This window comes from Hyla sarda, chromosome 5, assembly GCF_029499605.1.
Source record: "Hyla sarda isolate aHylSar1 chromosome 5, aHylSar1.hap1, whole genome shotgun sequence".
In the NCBI taxonomy this organism is placed as follows: Eukaryota; Metazoa; Chordata; class Amphibia; order Anura; family Hylidae; genus Hyla; species Hyla sarda.
Window position 1 is genome coordinate 314,699,210 of NC_079193.1, and position 20,798 is coordinate 314,720,007.

Genomic DNA, 20,798 nt, shown 5'->3' on the forward strand with positions numbered 1-20,798 from the left:
TTGTTGTCTCCTGCGTAAGGTCATCCTCTGCCTTTTACTAATTTTTAAAATTGTTTTTTATTGTCTAATAAAGATTGTTATACTTTTTGAAATAATATTAGTATTGTGGGTCTCTTTGTTTTTGGCTATATAACTACAACTCCCAGCATGCCCGTTGGCTGTCGGTGACTGCTGAGAGTTGTAGTTTTGCAACAACTGTAGGCACACTGGTTATGTATCACTGAGTTTGTGACCTAACTCAGTGTTTCACAACCAGTGTGCCTCCAGCTGTTGCAAAACTACAACTCCCAGCATGTACGGTGCATGGTGTACGGTGACTGCTGAGAGTTGTAGTTTGCAACAGCTGGAGGCACACCGGTCGTGAAACACTGAGTTAGGTAAAAAAAAAACTCTGTTTCACAACCAGTGTGCCTTCAGCTGTTGCAAAACTGCAACTCTCAGCAGTCACCGACAGCCAACGGGCATGCTGGGAGTTGTAGTTATGCAACCAGCAGATGCACCACTACAACTCCCAGCATCCACTTTAGCTGTTTGTGCAAGCTGGGAGTTGTAGTTATACAACAGCTGAAGGAACACTTTTCCATAGAAAAAATGTGCCTCCAGCTGTTGCAAAACCATAAGTCCCAGCATGCCCATAAGGGAATGCTGGGAGTTGTGGTGGTCTGCCTCCTGCTGTTGCATAACTACAGCTCCCAGAATGCCCTTTTTGCATGCTGGGAGCTGTTGCTAAGCAACAGCAGGAGGCTGTCACTCACCTCCAACGATCCAGCCGCATGAGGTCAGTCCCGCCGCGGCCGTCGCTCCTGGGGCCCCGATCCCAACATTGACGCCGGGGATCGGGGTCCCAGCACCCGGGGTCTTCTGCCCGCACCCGCTCACGTCCTCCGGAAGAGGGGCGGAGCGGGTGCGAGAGTGATACCCGCAGCAGGCGCCCTGATTGGTCGGCCGGTAATCCGGCCGACGAATCAGGGCGATCGTGAGGTGGCACCAGTGCCACCTCACCCCTGCAGGCTCTGGCTGTTCGGGGCCGTCTCTGACGGCCCCGAACAGCCAGTAATTTCGGGTCACCGGGTCACTGGAGACCCGATTGACCCGGAATCGCCGCAGATCGCTGGACTGAATTGTCCAGCGATCTGCGGCGATCGCCGACATGGGGGGGCATAATGACCCCCCTGGGCGATATGCCGGGATGCCTGCTGAACGATTTCAGCAGGCATCCGGCTCCGGTCCCCAACCGGCTAGCGGTGGGGGCCGGAATTCCCACGGGCGTATGGATACGCCCTCGGTCCTTAAGGACTCGGGATGCAGGGCGTATCCATACGCCCTATGTCCTGAAGAGGTTAAATGTAGTGTTTCAACAAATACAGATGTGGTGTCCCAGTACTGGACCTGGTCCCGTACCTTAGTTGTGGGTCCACATAGTCAGAGTTCCTCCGTGCTGATAGGGCTCTTTTAGTGGATTAACCTCTAGTCGCCTTCTAATGTAATTAAAAATGTACATATTTAATATATTTTATTATAGTGTAATTAAGGTACAGGACCTTAGGTCATGTGATACTTAATAATTCTGTTAGGCTAGGTTCCGACTATGGAATCTTCGGGGAGAAAATTTCCGCCCGGAGATTCCGAGTGCGGCCAGCGCCGACTGAATCAGTCGGCGCTAGGACAGCGCGGACACTGCAGTCTCCAATAGACTGCAATGTGCTCCGCGAGTATTTCCGCCTGAAGAAAGAGCAACGCCATTCTTCAGGCGGAAATTTCCAAGCGGATTTTCCGTTCACAAATTCCGCTTCACAAATTCCCAAGTGTGAACTTGTGAACGGAAACCCATTCACTACACTATACATTTTAGCAAGCGGAATTTCCGCTTGCAATTTCAAAGAGGAATTGCAAGCGGAAATTCCGTAGTGTGAACCTAGCCTTATGCTAAGGTTAAGGACCTTTGGGTCATGTGATAAGTCATGTGATGTACCATAATGCTTTGTACTAGGACTAACAGGTTTGGGGAACCAATAAGCTTTGATCCTGCCCCTTATGTATATAAGGGCGCTGTATCCAATCATCGCTCTCTTGATTCCTGATCATCTCTAGAGAAAGCACAACTCCATACAATTCTACAAGACAATCTAGGCCTGAAGCCTACCACTTCAGCCGCACTCTAAACCGTGAGTTAATCCAACTCCATCCTACCAAATCCTACGTGACTACTGAACCTAAACATACCCCTAAATTCAGTGGAACAGCGTACAAAAGGAATCAAAGCTTATTTCCTACAAAGTCCCAGCCAACCTGTGAGGAGCCTAAATCCCGGTCCTCTTGTAAAGACTGTTATTAATTGCATCCTGCATAAAATCTGCAGTAAAGTTATTTCAAGTTTATTACAATTCCGGCTGTGGACAATCTTTTATTCCTTCCTATCGCTCTTGGGACGGGTGGCGGTAGGACATATAGATACAGAGGAAGCTCTCACCCTGGCGTCACAACAATCGAGAGTTAATCTTATACCTAGCAACACTACATTGCAACACCCCTGTGCAACCCTACACCCCCCAAGCTACCACACAGATAAACAAAGGAAATTCACCCAGTGACTTGTAGTAAACAGTCCATAGATTAGGCTTTAGCAAGAATCATCCGCCTCCACCGAGGTCTCTCGTTCTTTTGCCTAAATCCATTGCATCCCCTCCAGGCTGGAAGTTGGGCAGCTCAGCGTACTATGTGCCGACTGTCAGGTGACATTTCCTGAGCCTTATCTATGGACTGTTCGCTACGAGTCACTGGGTGAATATCCTTTGTTTATCTGTGTCTGATCAGTGTGCCTTTTACCATATGAACTGAGGATTTAACTTTCACCTAAGCGAGGATGTGTCCTGAGATTGGCATGGCTGCAGATTTTGGATTTCTCCTCCTTAGGCTTCCTCTGACTTCTCCCCAGACTAGACCAACTCATCAAGACTCCACACTAGACTGAGTCTAAGCCCAGACTCCACTCCACGCTCTAACTCCTCCCCCCTACGCCATACAAGGGCCAGAATTGGCAGGCTCCCATTGGGACATCAAGGCCATCTATTTCACTCTGCCACAATCCCTTAAAGTAACAGTATATTACCTAATGATAACACAACACAGGAATACAACATGGTATAATAAATGACACTATGGAGCAGTAGGCCCAACACAGAGACAGCAGGGATGCCCCAGGCAATCTTTAGCCCACAGGACGACATCCTATGCTGGGACACCACAGATAGTTGGATGGATGGATAGATAGATAGCTGGAAATGTCATGTACAGTATCTCCAAGTAGAAAATTACTTCAGCCCTTCAGTAGTGATCCCCCCAGATCCTTCTCTTTCTTCCTTTTTTTGGCCCTAATGATTCATAATCAACCATGAAGCCAAAAAATACACAATGTAAAGCAATCCCCAATACAACTGAGTTCTATCCATTTTGTGCAGATCCAGACATGATCCATTAGAGTTCATTATAACACGTTCTTGGCTGAACATGTAATCAAAGTGGAAAATTACTAGATTTGTTCGCACAGTTTACTAAGTGATAGTCTACGAAACACTTGGAATGCTAAGCGGTGAGGAGCGGCCATTCCATATGTGCAGCAGTACAGCGGCCCTTAAGGCTTGATGGCTCACTGCCATAATAAATACCAGCTACTGTCTACAGCATTGCATGAACATTGCTGTGGCCACGGCAGGCTTGGGTTGACCCTCAGGGGAACAGTTGGATCCCCCCTGAGCTAGAGTGGGGAGCAGTCACATGGATGTACATGACACCATTGCGGGAAAATAAATGAAACCTGGAGGGGTTGACCGGAGTATCGGGGCTTAGTTTTACCAGTTAGTTTAATTTGTAAAACTCTACAAAACACAAGTGCCAACTGGGCACAAATATGCCAAATAACCCCTAATAAAACATAGCTTCTATTAAACCTATAGTTTAAAAATGGACGCGAGTTAAAAATACCTATATTGTCACGGTGTTCACGGTATTATAGTAGATTCCATCCGTGTTATAATGTATTAGAAATTATTTACATTCAATATTACAGCAAATGCTGCTAACACTGATGGCTCAAAATGTTACATATAGGGGGAGATTTATCAAAACCTGTTCAGAGGAAAAGTTGCCAAGTTGTCCATAGCAACCAATCAGATCGCTTCTTTCATTTTGCAGAGGCCTTGTTGAAAATGAGGGAAGCGATCTGATTGGTTGCTGTGGGTAATTGTTCCTCTGAACAGGTTTTGATAAATCTCCCCCATAGTGTTTTAACCTAAGGCTGCAGTCCAATAGGCTATTCACTGTGACAACAAAATTTTAAAACCTAACAGACACTGGCACCTAACTAGTTTCTCTCAAACATGAGCTTCATCAGAGGTGCAGGCTAGTCACTCAGTCTCATGTTTGAGTGAAACTAGTTAGGTGCCAGTGTCTGTTAGGTTTTAAAATGTCATTGTTGTCATGGAGAATAGCCTATTGGACTGCGGCTTTAGGCTAAAACACTATGAAGGAGATTTATCAAGCTCACCTCCCCTCGGTGGGAAGGAAGGGGGAGCTGGTCCGGGCCATCTATGCTGCAGGGACCGTCCGGTGGGGAGAGATAGTCGTTCCGGGCTGTCCATTTTCACCAGGAGGTCCTCTTCTCCGCTCCGGGCCCGGACTAGTGACATTGCCTTGACGATGATGCACAAGGACTTCCCTGCGCATAAACGTCCCTGTGCATCGTCGTCAAGGCAATGTCACTAGTCGAGGGCCGGGCCCGGAGCGGAGAAGAGGGCCTCCCCCTGCCTCTGGATTCTTTGGTGTCCCAGCAGGTATGGGGACGCCTAGTGGCCAGTTTTTCAAGCCAGGATTTCTATAAAAATTAAATAAAATTTTCTGCTGAAGTATATTAGAAAAGTTAATGTTTTGAAAAGATGTACAACACAATTTTTTTTTTTTTATATCTGACAGTGCCCATTTAGGGTAGGGTCACACGTATTGGATCCGCACAGTATTTTACAATGCGGATCCGCCGGTTACTGACCCTGTGTCCGTGTATAGCAGCAATCCTCTGCAATGAGCACACACAGGGATCTGCGTGACTGAAGTAAACTGCTCGCGCATGCGTGAGCAGTTTACTCCAGTCGCGCAGATCCCTGTGTGTGTGCTTGTAGCAGCAGATTGCTGCTACAAGTAGACACATGAGCAAAGGCAGGGGGCTCACTCTAGGGTCGGTCATCGTCGGATCCGCAGCTAAAAATACGTTGCGGATCCATTACGTGTGACCCTACCATAAAAGTGTATTCACATGTACAGTATCTGCTACAACTCTAGCTTGGATGTGGGGCATGATGGCGGTTGTAGTTACTAAGAAGTCACGTGCTGGGGAGCACTGTTCAACCAGAAAAAAATCCTATTGTAGTCACACATACAGTATTTTGCGCTTATTTGATGCTGCAGAGTTCATCCAGCATCAAATCTGTGCAGGATACCGCACGTGTGAATAGATTCTAATAATGAGAACCTCTTCCTTCTTTAGAACAGGTATGAAGGAAAAAGGAGGAGAAAACACAACGGGGCGCTCCCTGTGTAGTATTTCTTGGAAAAAGATACCCGCCACCAATACCCAAGGTGACGTACTGACCTTGAGACTTGCGCACAAAGGTGTAGAGGACCTCTGAGGTATGGTGGGGGGTAGGAAGAGAGGAAGATGGTTACAGTCTGCTGCTCTCACTTCTTGTATTCCGTATTCCCGAGGGAGACGGACAATGATGCAAATGTGGAGAGTGAAAAAATGGGGTTTGTTGAGAGCGCTCCTGTGTGACGACGGCGGTCAAATGAAGCAGAGGTCTGAGCCAGCACTTACGCAGGACTAACTTTTATTGCAAAAAGAAGTCAAACAGGTAAAACAGGACAACGCGTTTCGGCATTCACTGGCGCCTTCCTCAGGTCCACAATAGTAGCTACAGAAGGAACATATACATAAATGTCAAAATGAATGACTAGAAATACAGAGACTTAAAAAGCACACATTAAAAAAGGTGAATAATGGGGATGACCAGGAGGGTCATAAAACAAGTGGTCTAAAAAAAAGTAGGAACCAACAAGTGGAAGAGGACTTGAATGTATAGGCCTATATGGAGGGGGTTGTGAATGCACACAAATTGCCATGTCCCTAGGCATGTGGAAGCGGACATGGGACATGTGCAGGGGTTATAACAGGAATGTAGAATGGTGTATTAACAAACAGACAAGTGTTGAAAAGGTGGGAATTGGAACCATGATATGGTGGACCAATCCACCTGACGGTGAAGCAGTGGGCCGGCTGCTCCATAATGGTAATTCATGTCCATATCCAGCCTAGGGAGGATTTGGGGGGGGGGGGGGGCTGTATTGCAGGCAGGCTGTATTGCACCCAGCGCCGCCAGGTTTGCAGCGCAATGGTAAGATGCCCGGTCTCAGGGCTGTGAGCCAGGGTGGGGCATCTGGACAGGGAACAAAGTCCCCCAGAGCACCGTAGTGAGGTGGGTGGGAGGGCTGCGAGCTGGGCTGCGGGCATCAAGTCGGGGAACGGAGTTCCCCAGAGCGCTGCCGGGTAGTGTGTGGGAGGGGGGAGGAATGGGTACTTACGTCTGTGTAGTCCTGGCCAGGGTTCCTGCAGGCGGGCTTGTAGATCCAAAGTGTCGGCGCTCCGTTATATATACGGGCACCGCCACTTGGACACCAGACACCAACTGCGCCCCACCATGTGCTTATTAGCCATAACATGCGCCTGCCGCGCATATCAGCTACCACACGCGCCTGCCACGCTCTCCCGGCGTCACAGGCGATCCCGCTATCTACAGCGCATGACCGGAAGGGAGTTCCTTCATGCCGCGTCACACAGTGCGCACGGCCGGAAGTGACCTCACACACGGCGTCGCAGAGTCCAAGTGGTGGCGTCCAAGTGGTGGCGCCCGTATATATAACAGAGCGCCGACACTTTGGATCTACAAGCCCGCCTGCAGGAACCCTGGCCAGGACTACACAGACTAAGTACCCATTCCTCCCCCCTCCCACACACTACCCGGTGGCGCTCTGGGGAACTCCGTTCCCCGACTTGATGCCCACAGCCCTCCCACCCACCTCACTACGGTGCTCTGGGGGACTTCGTTCCCCGTCCAGATGCCCCACCCTGGCTCACAGCCCTGAGAACGGGCATCTTACCATCGCGCTGTAAACCCGGTGGCGCTGGGTGCAATACAGCCACGGCCTGCCTGCAATACAGCCACGGAGTCCCCCCTCAAATCCTCCCTAGGCTGGATATGGACATGAATTACCATTATGGAGCAGCCCGCCCACTGCTTCACCGTCAGGTGGATCGGTCCACCATATCATGGTTCCAATTCCCACCTTTTCAACACTTGTCTGTTTGTTAATACACCATTCTACATTCCTATTATAAGCCCCTGCACATGTCCGCTTCCACATGCCTAGGGACATGGCAATTTGTGTGCATTCACAACCCCCTCCATATAGGCCTATACATTCAAGTCCTCTTCCACTTGTTGGTTCCTACTTGTTTTTAGACCATTTGTTTTATGACCCTCCTGGTCATCCCCATTATTCACCTTTTTTTAATGTGTGCTTTTTAAAGGAAATCTGTCATCAGAATCACCCGCACTAAACCTGTTACACAGGCTTGTAGTGCGGGTGATCCTGATTAAAAAGCTTCTTACCTGGTTAAAAATGGTTGAGCGGTTCTTCAGATATCTTTATTTTTAGTTTTCTGTTATTCCCTGGCTTGGGACTCAGTGGGAGGTGTTATCATCTCGGACTCGGCTATACGTCATTCTAGCTGGGCGGAGCGGCCGCCCGGCTCATGAATATTCATGAACTTATTCTCGCGGCCCTCCCCACCAGACCTAGAAAAAGGAGTTAGACTACGAGGATAAGTTCATGAATATTCATGAGCCGGGCGGCAGCTCCGCCCAGCTAGAATGACGTGTAGCCGAGTCCCAGATGATAACACCTCCCACTGAGTCCCAAGCCAGGGAATAACAGAAAACTAAAAATAAAGATATCTGAAGAACCGCTCAACCATTTTTAGGGTGCATTCACACCACGTTTTCACCCTCCGGTTCCCGCATACGGTTGTGGAGAGGGTGGGGGGAGGGGGGGGGGGGGCGTAGGAACCGCACACACCCGTATGCAGGAACCGAAGGCAATGATTTCCTATGGACCCGTATCAGCCGACCGGAGTGCAACGCAGCCTCCAGTCGACTCTGTTTAGGCCCGCATGCGGTTCCCCGCCCGGAGCTAAAACCATAGTCAACTACGGTTTTAGGTCCGGGTGGGGAACCGCATGCGGGCGAAAACGGAGCCGACCGGAGGCTGCGTTGCACTCCGGTCGGCTGATACGGGTCCATAGGAAATAATTGCCTCCGGTTCCCGCATACGGGTGCGTGCGGTTCCTACGCCCCCCCACAGTCTCCGCAACCGTATGCGGGAATCGGTGGGTGAAAACGTGGTGTGAACCCAGCCTTAACCAGGTAAGGAGCGTTTTAATCAGGATCACCCGCACTACAAGCCTGTGTAACAGGTTTAGTGGGGGTGATTCTGATGACAGATTTCCTTTAAGTCTCTGTATTTCTAGTCATTCATTTTGACATTTATGTATATGTTCCTTCTGTAGCTACTATTGTGGACCTGAGGAAGGCGCCAGTGAGCGCCGAAATGTGTTGTCCTGTTTTACCTGTTTGACTTCTTTTTGCAATAAAAGTTAGTCCTGTGTAAGTGCTGGCTCAGACCTCTGCTTCATTTGACCGCCGTCGTCACACAGGGGCGCTCTCAACAAACCCCATTTTTTCACTCTCCACATTCTTTAGAACAATGATCACCAACACGTGACTCCACACCTGTTGCAAAACTACAGCAGCCATCATGTCTCCACAGCCGAATGGGAGTTGTAGTGTTCACACATGATGGGCCGACTACCAGAGAAGACAACGCTCCATTCTCTCGTGTGACAGTTACACATGGCCGTCTGTGCATTGGCTGATCGCTCAACCGACCGCTCACATGTGACACGCCCTCTCCGACGCTGATTGGACGACGCTCACAAAACACGCCCCATAGTTAAAGTCAGAGGACACGCCCACACCATTGGCAGACATCGGCATCTCTCAGGGTGCTGCCTCGTTCCCTTAGGTTATACAGACTGGATGCAGTAGGTTATATGGCCACGCCCCTTATCTGTGTGACGTCATGCCCCGCACTACGGGCACGCCCACTGTTGTGTTGCTCGGTGTTTGGTGATACCGCTCGTCCAGCCAATTGACGTTCTGGTTCCCGGGCCTCCGGGCGTGCCGCCGTTACCGTGGTAGCAGTGGAGTGCGGCGGAGAGACACATCCAGTGGAGGCATCATGGAGGAAGTGGAAGGTAAGGAGGGGGCTCCGGTGCGGATGAGACATGTCGCCCCCCGAGTCACCCATCACTATTGGGGGCATCAGCTGATCAGGACAGAGAGAGAATGGCTGCAGCTGCTGTGTCATGTATGACTGTCTGCAGAGACAACGGGATGCTGTGTACTCCTATATGTGGAGGACAGGCCTGACATCAGCTGTCACCGACCAGATCACACTGCCCCTGTCTGCCACTCACTTCTGACTGTGTGCTGTGGGGCCCCTGACTGTGTGCCTGTGCTTTGGGGGGCCCTGACTGTGTGCCTTGGTGGCCCCTGACTGTGTGCCTGTGCCTTGGTGGCCCCTGACTGTGTGCCTGTGCTTTGGGGGGCCCTGACTGTGTGCCTTGGTGGCCCCTGACTGTGTGCCTTGGTGGCCCCTGACTGTGTGCCTGTGCCTTGGTGGCCCCTGACTGTGTGCCTGTGCCTTGGTGGCCCCTGACTGTGTGCCTGTACCTCGGTGGCCCCCGACTGTGTGCCTGTGCCTCGGTGGCCCCCGACTGTGTGCCTGTGCCTCGGTGGCCCCCGACTGTGTGCCTGTGCCTCGGTGGCCCCCGACTGTGTGCCTGTGCCTCGGTGGCCCCCGACTGTGTGCCTGTGCCTCGGTGGCCCCCGACTGTGTGCCTGTGCCTCGGTGGCCCCCGACTGTGTGCCTGTGCCTTGGTGGCCCCCGACTGTGTGCCTGTGCCTTGGTGGCCCCCGACTGTGTGCCTGTGCCTTGGTGGCCCCCGACTGTGTGCCTGTGCCTTGGTGGCCCCCGACTGTGTGCCTGTGCCTTGGTGGCCCCCGACTGTGTGCCTGTGCCTTGGTGGCCCCCGACTGTGTGCCTGTGCCTTGGTGGCCCCCGACTGTGTGCCTGTGCCTTGGTGGCCCCCGACTGTGTGCTTGTACCTTGGGGCCCCTGACTGTGTGCCTGTGCCTTGGTGGCCCCTGACTGTGTGCCTGTGCCTTGGTGGCCCCTGACTGTGTGCCTGTGCCTTGGGGGCCCTGACTGTGTGCTTTGGGGGGCCCCTGACTGTGTGTGCCTGTTCTTTGGGGGGCCCCTGACTGTGTGCCTTGGGTCGCCTGACTGTGTGTCTGTGCTTTGGGGGCCTTGACTTTGTGCCTTGGGGGCTCCTGACTGTGCGCCGGGGCTTTGGGGGGGGGGGGGGGCCTGACTGTGCGCCGGTGCTTTGAGGGGTCCCTGACTGTGTGCCGGTGCTTTGCGGGGCCCCTGACTGTGTGTCGGTGCTTTGGGGGGGCCCTGACTGTGTGTCGGTGCTTTGGGGGGGCCCTGACTGTGCGCCGGTGCTTTGGGGGGGGCCCCTGACTGTGCGCCGGTGCTTTGGGGGGTCCCTGACACTGTGCCGGGGCTTTGCGGGGCCCCTGACACTGTGCCGGTGCTTTGCGGGCCCCCGACTGTGTGCTTTGGGGGCATCGGCTGATCAGGCCGGCTCCTTACATGACAGTGCGCTCAGCCTATCACCGACCAAGACGTGACATCGCTGCGGCCGGTGATAGGCTGACAGCTCTGTGACATTCCCATCCCCAGCGTGAGGCCGTTACCGGAGCATCGGGGGAACGTAGGAAGGTAAGTTAAAGTTTATTTTGTTTATTTTTGCAGCCCGGGCACAAGGAATATGTAGTACAGTATAAATTTCCAGTGCCGGCGGCCCGCAACTCACAGGAGGATGGAGAGAGCGGCGCTTGCGGGTGACATGATTAGTTCTCAGATGTGGGGACAGCATGCTGCGGCTGATAATTCATTTGTTGGACGGGCCCAACCAGTATTGCGGTATGAGAAAAATTTATATTGTGCAGGAAAAAAAATTGGTATCCGGTATGAACCGGTATACTGCCCAGCACTAGGCTGTACCCTTCTTCTCCCTGATGTGCGGTCTATTCTTGCACATGAAAGCCATCGCAGGTCTCCTGTTTTTTTTTTTCCTGTGTGGGCATGCTGGGAGTTGTAGTTTTGCAACATCCGGAGGTCCACATTTTGGGATTTCAATCGTATTGCAATTGTATTGGGCTAAATTAAGAATCTCTGAAATGTCCCAAAGTGGAGGATTGGATAGTGGGGGAAAAAAAGGGCAAAGCAGCGCAAAAGATCAAATGGGGAGATTTAACAAAACCTGTCCAGAGGAAAAGCTGCTGAGTTGTCCATAGCAACCAATCAGATCGCATTTTTCAGAGGCCTTTTCAAAAATGAAAGAAGCGATCTGATTGGTTGCTATGGACAACTCGGCAACTTTTCCTCTGGACGGATTTTGATAAATCTCCCCATTGAGTTATCTTCATGTCATAGTTGTACAGTATTATGTTACCAGTCAGGTGGCTCAAGGATTTCTATTGAAGTATTTGGAGTAAAAAAAAAAAAAAAAAATCCGAAAAAATGGCAAATGTGGCATTTTTGGGAGTGATTTTGCCCAGCCTATGCCTGTCCTGCTTGGTGTCTGTTAAAAATGTCCGAACTTATACATTGTACATGTGAGATTATCACAGTAGTAACTGTTACAAGTTAGAGCAGTGTTTCCCAACCAGGGTGCCTCCAGATGTTGCAAAACTACAACTCCCAGCATGCCCGGACAGCCGAAGGCTGTCCGGGCATGCTGGGAGTTGTAGTTTTGCAACACCTGGGGGCGCCCTGGTTGGGAAACACTGAGATAGGGTAGGTTCACACCACAATTTTTGTATACAGTCTTTGGATAGTTTAAAAAAAAAAACGTATGCAACCGTACAGCAAACCGCGGCCATAGACTTTCCATTCAAAACCGTATGCACCATATTGTATACGGTTGTCTCCGTTTTTCACACGTTTTTTTGTTTTTTTGGACAGAAAACCGTGGCCTACCACGGTTTTTGGTCCCGGTGAAAAACCGTATTGACCCGTATATATATATTTTTTTTTAACATGGGAGTCAATGTATGTGTGTATGGTTCCATCAGGTTTTCACCATACGGTTTTTGATTTAGCAGTTTTTTTTCTTGGAATTTCAATCAAACAAGTGAAACTTTATTCATAATGGAGTGAAAAGTTCAAAACATACCATATTTTTCGCCGTATAAGATGCACCGACTTTTCCCCCCCCCAGTTTTGGGGAAGAAAAAGTGCGTCTTATACGGCGAAAAATATGGTACGTTTTGAACACCCCTATCGCGGCGGTCCCTGCAGTCATCAACGGCCGGGACCCGTGGCTAATACAGGACATCACCGATCGCGGTGATGCCCAGTATTAACCCTTCAGACGCGGCGATCAAAGCTGACGGCCGCGTCTGAAGGGAAAGTGACACTAACCCGGCTGTTCAGTCGGGCTGTTCGGGACCGCCGCGATTTCACCACGGCAGTCCCGAACAGCCCAACTGAATAGCCGGGTTAGTGCTTACAGGACACCGGGAGGGACCTTACCTGCCTCCTCGGTGTCTTCTCCGTTCAGGGATCCCCTGTATGGCCGGCGCTCTCCTTCCTCGTAATCACGTCGTCGTGTACGTGCGTCGGCGTGCGTAACGACGTGATGACAGAGCGCGAGGATACCCGACCAGCAGCAGAGACGTTCCAGAGCGACGGGGACATGGCGACAGCGATGGAGCGACATCCAGGGCAGCGGTGACGGGTCCGGAGCGGCGGGGACACGTGAGTATTAACTCCTATGCAGTGGTCTTCAATCTGCGGACTTCCAGATGTTGCAAAACTACAACTCCCAGCATGCCCGGACAGCCAACGGCTGTCCGGGCATGCTGGGAGTTGTAGTTTTGCAACATCTGGAGGTCCGCAGGTTGAAGACCACTATTGGGTTCAAAATCTTTATTTTTTTAGATTTTGCACCTATAAATTGCGTGCGTCTTATACGCCGGTACGTCCTATAGGGCGAAAAATACGGTATACATTTTTTCTTAAAAAAACTGATGCAACCGGACATCATTTTTCAAACCACATACGGTTTTCAACCGTATACAGATAAAACTTTGTACACATGTTTTGATACAGTTTAGTCCGGTTTTGAGGAATCTTTTTTTTTTTAACAAAAGCCTGATAAAAATAAAACTGTATTGCAAAAACGTGGTGTGAACCTACCCTTAGAGACTTTATATCTATCTTACTTTGTGTCCTGAGTGTGAGGGTCATGCTGGGAGGTATGTGTGACCCCCGCTGTATGTCTGTGAGCCTTAGGTGGTCCGAGAACGATGGCTCTCTTGTTAGGGGCAACATAGCTGAGACAGCTGAGAATCTGCTCTGGAGGTCACTACTAGTGAAGACTATGGAGTCAGCTCATTCATGCCCCTGATGTGGGGTATAGGTTACCATTCAGGATTACAGGCAGATAAAAGAATACTGGACACCGCCTCATGTCCCTAAATATAAGACACCGCAAAACACCAACATCTAAATATATATGTACGGCTTAAGCCGCATTATCACCTGCAACCTCAAACTCGCCAGTAGATGTAAGTGATTGGGCTGTGCTGTCAAAGGGAACCTGTCAGCATGAAAGAGCACTCTAATATGTGTGTCATAGAGCAGGAGGAGCTGAGCAGATATATATATATATATATATATATATATATATATATATATATATATATATATATATATAATATATATATATTAGTCATGGCGGTAAATGTTGGCACCCCTGAAAATTTTCAAGAAAATGAAGTATTTCTCACAGAAAAGGATTGCAGTAACACATGTTTTGCTGTACACATGTTTCTTCCCTTTGTGTGTATTGGAACTAAACCATTCCATTTTTGGTAAACAGTAGAATGATGTGCTTTACCAAAAAGCTCTATCTTGGTCTCCTCTTTCCACAAGAGGTTTTCCCAGAAGGATTTTGGCTTACGCAAGTTCATTTTGGCAAAATGTGGTCTTATGTCTCTGTGTCAGCAGTGGGGTCCTCCTGGGTCTCCTGCCATAGCGTTTCATTTAATTTAAATGTCGACGGATAATTAGCACTGACACTGATGCTCCCTGAGCCTGCAGGACAGCTTGAATATCTTTGGAACTTGTTTGGGGCTGCTTATCCACCATCCGGACTATCCTGCGTTGACACCTTTCATCAATTTTTCTCTTCCGCCCACGCCCAGGGAGATTAGTTACAGTGCAATGGGTTGCAAACTCCTTGATAATGTTGCGCACTGTGGGCAAAGGCAAATCTAGATCTCTTTAGATGGACTTGTAACCTTGAGATTGTTGATATTTTTCCACAATTTGGTTCTCAAGTCCTCAGACAGTTCTCTTCTCCTCTTTCTGTTGTCCATGCTTAGTGTGACACAGACACACACAGACACACAATGTAAAGACTAAGTGAACTTCTCTCCTTTTTCAGGTGTGAATTTTTTATATTGCCCACACCTGTTACTTGCCCCAGGGGAGTTTAAAGGAGCATCACATGCTTAAAACAATCTTATTTATCCACAATTTTGAAAGGGTGCCAATAATTTTGTCCAGCCCATTTTTGGAGTTTGGTTGGACATTATGTCCAATTTTCTTTTTTTTCCTCCCTTTTTTGGTTTAGTTCCAATACACACAAAGGGAATAAACGTGTGTATAGCAAAACGTGTTACTGCAATCCTTTTCTGTGAGAAATACTTCATTTTCTAGAAACATTTCAGGGGTGCCAACATTTATGGCCATGACTGTATATACTGCTCAAAAAAATAAAGGGAACACTAAGATAACACATCCTAGATCTGAACGAATGAACTAATCGTATGAAATACTTTCGTCTTTACAAAGTTGAATTTGGTGACAACAAAATAACACAAATTATCAATGGAAATCAAATTTATTAACCCATGGAGGTCTGGATATGGAGTCACACTCAAAATCTAAATGAAAAACCACACTACAGGCTGATCCAACTTTGATGTAATGTCCTTAAAACAAGTCAAAATGAGGCTCAGTAGTGTGTGTGGCCTCCACGTGCCCGTATGACCCCCATACAACACCTGGGCATGCTCCTGATGATGTGGTGGATGGTCTCCTGATGGATGTCCTCCCAGACCTGGACTAAAGCGAGACATGATGTCCCAGATGTGCTCAATCTGATTCAGGTCTGGGGAACGGGCAGCCAGTCCATAGCATCAATGCCTTCCTCTTGCAGGAACTGCGGACACACTCCAGCCACATGAGGTCTAGCATTGTCTTGCATTAGGGGGAATCCAGGGCCAACCGCACCAGCATATGGTCTCACAAGGGGTCTGAGGAACTCATCTCGGTACCTAATGGCAGTCAGGCTACCTCTGGAAAGCACATGGAGGGCTGTGCGGCCCCCCCAAAGAAATGCCACCCCACACCATTAATGACCCACCGCCAAACCGGTCATGCTGGAGGATGTTGCCAGCAGAAGATCGTTCTCCACGGCGTCTCCAGACTCTGTCATGTCTGTCGCATGTGCTCAGTGTGAACCTGCTTTCATCTGTGAAGAGCACAGGGCACCAGTGGCAAATCTGCTAATCTTGTTGTTCTCTGTAAGTACAACCCCCACCTGTGGATGGCCGGCCCTCATACCACCCTCATGGAGTCTGTTTCTCACCGTTTGAGTGGACACATGCACATTTGTGGCCTGCTGGAGGTCCTTTTGCAGGGCTCTGGCAGTGCTCTTCCTGCTCCTCCTTGCGCAAAGGTGGAGGTAGTGGTCCTGCTGCTGGGTTGTTGCCCTCCTACAGCCTCCTCCATGTCTCCTGGTAGTGCTCCCATGCTCTGGACACTAAGCTGACATACACAGCAAACCTTCTTGCCACAGCTCACATTGATGTGCCATCCTGGATGAGCTGCACTACCTGAGTCACTTGTGTGGGTTGTAGACTCCGTCTCATGCTACCACTAGAGTGAAAGCACCCCCAGCATTCAAAAGTGACCAAAACATCAGTCAGGAAGCATAGGAACTGAGAAGTGATCTGTGGTCACCACCTGCAGAACCATTGCTGTATTGGGGGTGTCTTGCTAATTGCCTATAATTTCCACCTGTTGTCTGTTCCATTTGCACAACAGCATGTGAAATTGATTGTCAATCAGTGTTGCTTCCTGAGTGGACAGTGTGATTTCACAGAAGTGTGATTGACTTGGAGTTACATTGTGTTGTTTAAGTGCTCCCTTTATTTTTTTGAGCAGTGTATGTATGTGTGTGTATTGCAGGAGGAGCTGAGCAGATACATATATATATAAACTCAATGTATGTGTGTGTGTGTGTATATATGTATGTGTGTGTGTTCCACAAAAACTTCCAAACGGCTAAAGATATTAACATGAAACTTTGCACACATGTTACTTATATGTCAACAACAAACATAGGATAGGTGATTTAACCCTTACTCACCCCCATTTTCCAGGGGCGGGGTTTATGTTTAAAGTCCCATACAAGTCAATGGGAAACATGTTACTGCATAACTTCCAAACGGCTGGAGATATTTCAATAATACTTGGTCACATGTTACTTATATGTCCACTTAAAATATAGGATAGTTAATTTAACCCTTAACTACCCACATTTGTGAGGGTCGGGGTTTTTGTTTAAAGTCCCATTCAAATCAATGGGAAATGTATGTTCCCACATAACTTCTGTACGGCTGGAGATTTTTCAATACCTGGTACACATATTACGGGTCGGGATAGGAGGACGGGATAGGAGAACGGGATATGGGGTTGGGATATGATAGCAATATATGAGGATGGGATATGAAGTCAAAAGCTTCCTCCTTTTTTCCTCCCCAACAAGGATTAGGAAGGAAATCCGGGCAACGGATATATGTATTCCAAAAAAGAAGGTTGCAGCATCACTCTTGGTCAAAAAATGGAGGCTCTTAGCGCACTTTTTGATGAAATTGTGTCCCCCATCCACCACTCGGAGGTGGCCTTATTTCGGGTAGGACCCTAACACTTATTCCACTCACCTCTGCTGGACATATAGCCTCTGACTGGGTGACATGCAGGAACCACTATCAATTTAAAAATCCTCCTGTGAATGGGGAGGGGTGCACGGCTACAGAGGGTGCCACTCCCCCTAACTTGCACAGCAAAAACAAAAGTGGATCCTGCATGTCACCCAGTCAGAGGCTATATACCCAGCAGAGGTGAGTGGAATCTGTGTTACGGTCCCATCCGAAATGAGGCCACCTCCGTGTGGTGGATGGGGGACACGTTTTGACAAAGAGTGCTGCTGCAACCTTCTTTTTTGTATACTCTGTATTTGCCACAGCATTGTGCACCCGTGTATTATGTAGTTGTGCTGGCTATTTTTGTTTTTGCTATATACACACAATACAGTACAATGTGCAGGGCTCATGTTAAAGAGCAGGAGGAGCTGAGCAGACTGAGTTTCTTATAACTTGTCATTTATTCATGTAAATCTCTGTTCATTCTGGGCTAAGTAGTCAAGTGGGTGGTGCTAATCAGTGATTGACAGCTCTGTACATAATTGTGAATGTAGATAGAGCTGTCAATCACTGGGTAGGACCGCCCACTTGACTATTTAGTTCAGAGATGTACATGAATAAATGAAAAGTCATCTTGGAACTTTTCAGTTTGCTCAACTCCTCCTGCTCTATAACATGACACCTGCAGAGTGGACTGCACATTCATTATGGCAGGTCATTTTTAAAGGAAATCTGTCACCTGAACTAACCCGTCGGTACAGTACAGGTGACGATGGTACTTACCTTGTCCTGTTCCGTGCAGGGGATCTCCGGTAATCTTCTCTGTTAGCTTCAGCTCCGGGCACGGCTTGGAGCATGGGCGGAGTTTAGTGACATCACTGCTGCTGTTCTCTAGCAGCAGGACCCAGCAGCGGTGACATCACTAAACTCCGCCCATGCCTGGAGCTGAAGCTAACAGAAGATTACCGGAGATCTCCACCCCGGAACGGGACAAGGTGAGTACCGTTGTCATCAATGTCACATCGGTCAGTCCCAACAGGTTAGTGCAGGTGACACTGGTGACAGATTTCCTTTAAGTCAGCTGGTCTTAACTAGTGCTGTCCTTGGCTATGTGACATCAGTATGTCCACCTTTCCGTTCTTCACAGCTTTCCTAAGCTCCTGAAAGGCAATCAGACATGGTAAGTTCAGTTATAGGTTGGCAGATTTTCTCCATAGGATTCTGAGACAGTGACTACTTTCCCTACAGATCCATCTTCAGGAACTGGCTGTCTGTTGTCCTTTTTGAGAGTTCTTTGTTTTGGGCAGTATGAATACTTTATTACTTTGTAGGGCTCATTAACATTACAAAATCTCTGCCTGCAGATATTTGGTTGTGGAGATTCCATCGTTAGCGAGTGCAAGCAGAACAAGCCAGCACTATTACTGCTCGTAAATGTACCGCCTTCATAGACGGCAATGCGTTTTGGAGTGCATTCTGCTGAAAGAATTAACTTGTTCATTCTTTCTGCGGAATATGGGGTCTAGAAATTCCATAGTGTGAATGGTGCAGTAGAATCAATGGGAGACTGCTGCACCGTATTTTTCACAGCAGAACTCCAGAGTGGAATTCCACTCGAAAATTTGCAGTGTGAATGAGCCCTAAAGCAGTGGTCCCCAAACTGTGGCCCCCCAGATGTTGCAAAACTACATCTCCCAGCATGGGAGAACTGCAGACCTGTCTGTCACAGATTAGGACCACCCACAGGACTTCTAAGCCCAGAATACTGAATGGTTTTCCACGTCACTACTGTATTTCTCACATGATGCTGACAGATCCCAGTGCTTGTCCAACATAACAGGTTTCTTTTAAATGGACAGTGTCCTCTTATAATCTACCTAAACTCTTACACATCAGAAGTTATACTTGGGGGACGGAGCAGTGATTAAAGGGGTATTCCGGTCAAAGACATCTTATCCTTTACCCAGAAGATGAGATAAGATGTCTGATTGTAGGGGGCCCCGCCGCCACTGGGAATCCCCCCCGTGATCTCTGTGCAGCACCCGCATTCTATGCCGGACTGCGGCTCCAGTCTTGGAGACCTCTGTGTTTCTGGGACTGGAGACGTGACGACATGCCATGGCCCCTCGTTCATCACGCCCCCTCCCATAGACATGAATGGAGGAGGTTTCCGAGACTGGAGCAGCAGCCCGACATAGAATGCGGGTCCCAGCAGTGGGCCCCCCTGCGATCAGACATTTTATCCCATATCCTTTGGCCAGAATACCCCTTTAAGACCGCATGTTGTGGTTAAAATGCATTGGTGTGTTCACACTACAGACGTTTTGCTTTGCCTGTTTTGCTTTTATTAAATGTCCGAATAAAGTTTCCTGTTTTATGCCGACATCGGGCTGGACTGGAACTTCTTTCGTGTAAGCTGTTCCATATTCTGGCCAGATGTCTGTGATAGAGATCACTACAGGATTTTCTGGGGGTGAAGTGCTGAGACTACTTTCTGCGATCTACCCATATAGTCTGCCGTCAGGCAAGCTGGTCAAGTAGATTGCCAATTGTACTGATTTGTGGTATACCATTGCCTAGCACTGAACTGTAATAGCAGTCGAAAGATTGCTAAAAAGGGGACCTGTGGGAGTTCAAAAAATGTGAAACAAATACAAAAAAAAAAAGGTGTTGAAAAATATAAATAAGCCTCTCTTTTAAAAAATTAAATCACCCCCCTTTCCCCATTTAATAAATAAAAAATAAATAAATAAATATAATGTTAATTATCCTGTACAGTGAACGGGTAAAACATCATTGGTCTTAAAGTGGCTATGACACCTGCTGCCAGTTCAAGATCAGCAACACTTGACATGTCCATCTAAAGGGGTACTCCGCTGCTCACCAGAGCTGGCGTCGGGAGCTCGTGAGGTCATAGCCCCACCCCATCATGATGTTATGTCCCCCCCCCTCAATGCAAGTCTATGGGAGGGGGCGTGACAGCCGGCACGCCCCCTCCCATAGACTTGCATTGAGGCGGCTGGGCGTGATGTCATGAGGGGGCAGGGCTATGACCTCACAAGCTCCAGCATTCGGAACAGTTTGTTCCAAACGCTGAGCAGCAGAGTACCCCATTAAGAAGAGTGAACAGCAGTGGCTGTTACTGCAGGACTGGATGGCCCTGCGGCACACCTGGGGACTGCTGCCAACACGCTAATATGTCACGGTGCCCAGTTTGGAAAGCTCTGCTGTACATGCCTAAAATGGGAATACAGGTCTATTAGAAGTAAATGTATTATGGCTTGTGGGCCTCTCACAGCTCAGCGCATTTCCTATAATTTACGCTACACTTGTATCTGGCACTGATTTCAGTAGGTGGCGTGTGGACTGCCACAATGTGTCAGGTGTCCAACAATTGCACTTTAGACTGACATGTAATATTTCAGGCTTTGATAAATTTCCCCCATGGTCTTTTTTTGGTCTTTTTGCTGCCGTTGGACTTTATGGGAGGACCAGACCTTCCCC

The 20,798-nt window shown here is 48.8% G+C and overlaps 1 protein-coding gene across 1 annotated transcript in view; it reads left to right on the forward strand.

The window, feature by feature from the left end:
- Nucleotides 1–8,963: 8,963 nt before the first annotated feature.
- Nucleotides 8,964–20,798, forward strand: part of ZC2HC1A (zinc finger C2HC-type containing 1A) — a 70,557-nt gene continuing 58,722 nt past the window's right edge. Inside the window, exon 1 of the mRNA XM_056522202.1 lies at nucleotides 8,964–9,418. Coding sequence (XP_056378177.1) covers nucleotides 9,403–9,418 — 16 coding nt within the window. The 5' untranslated portion in view covers nucleotides 8,964–9,402. The remainder of the gene's footprint in view (nucleotides 9,419–20,798) is intronic.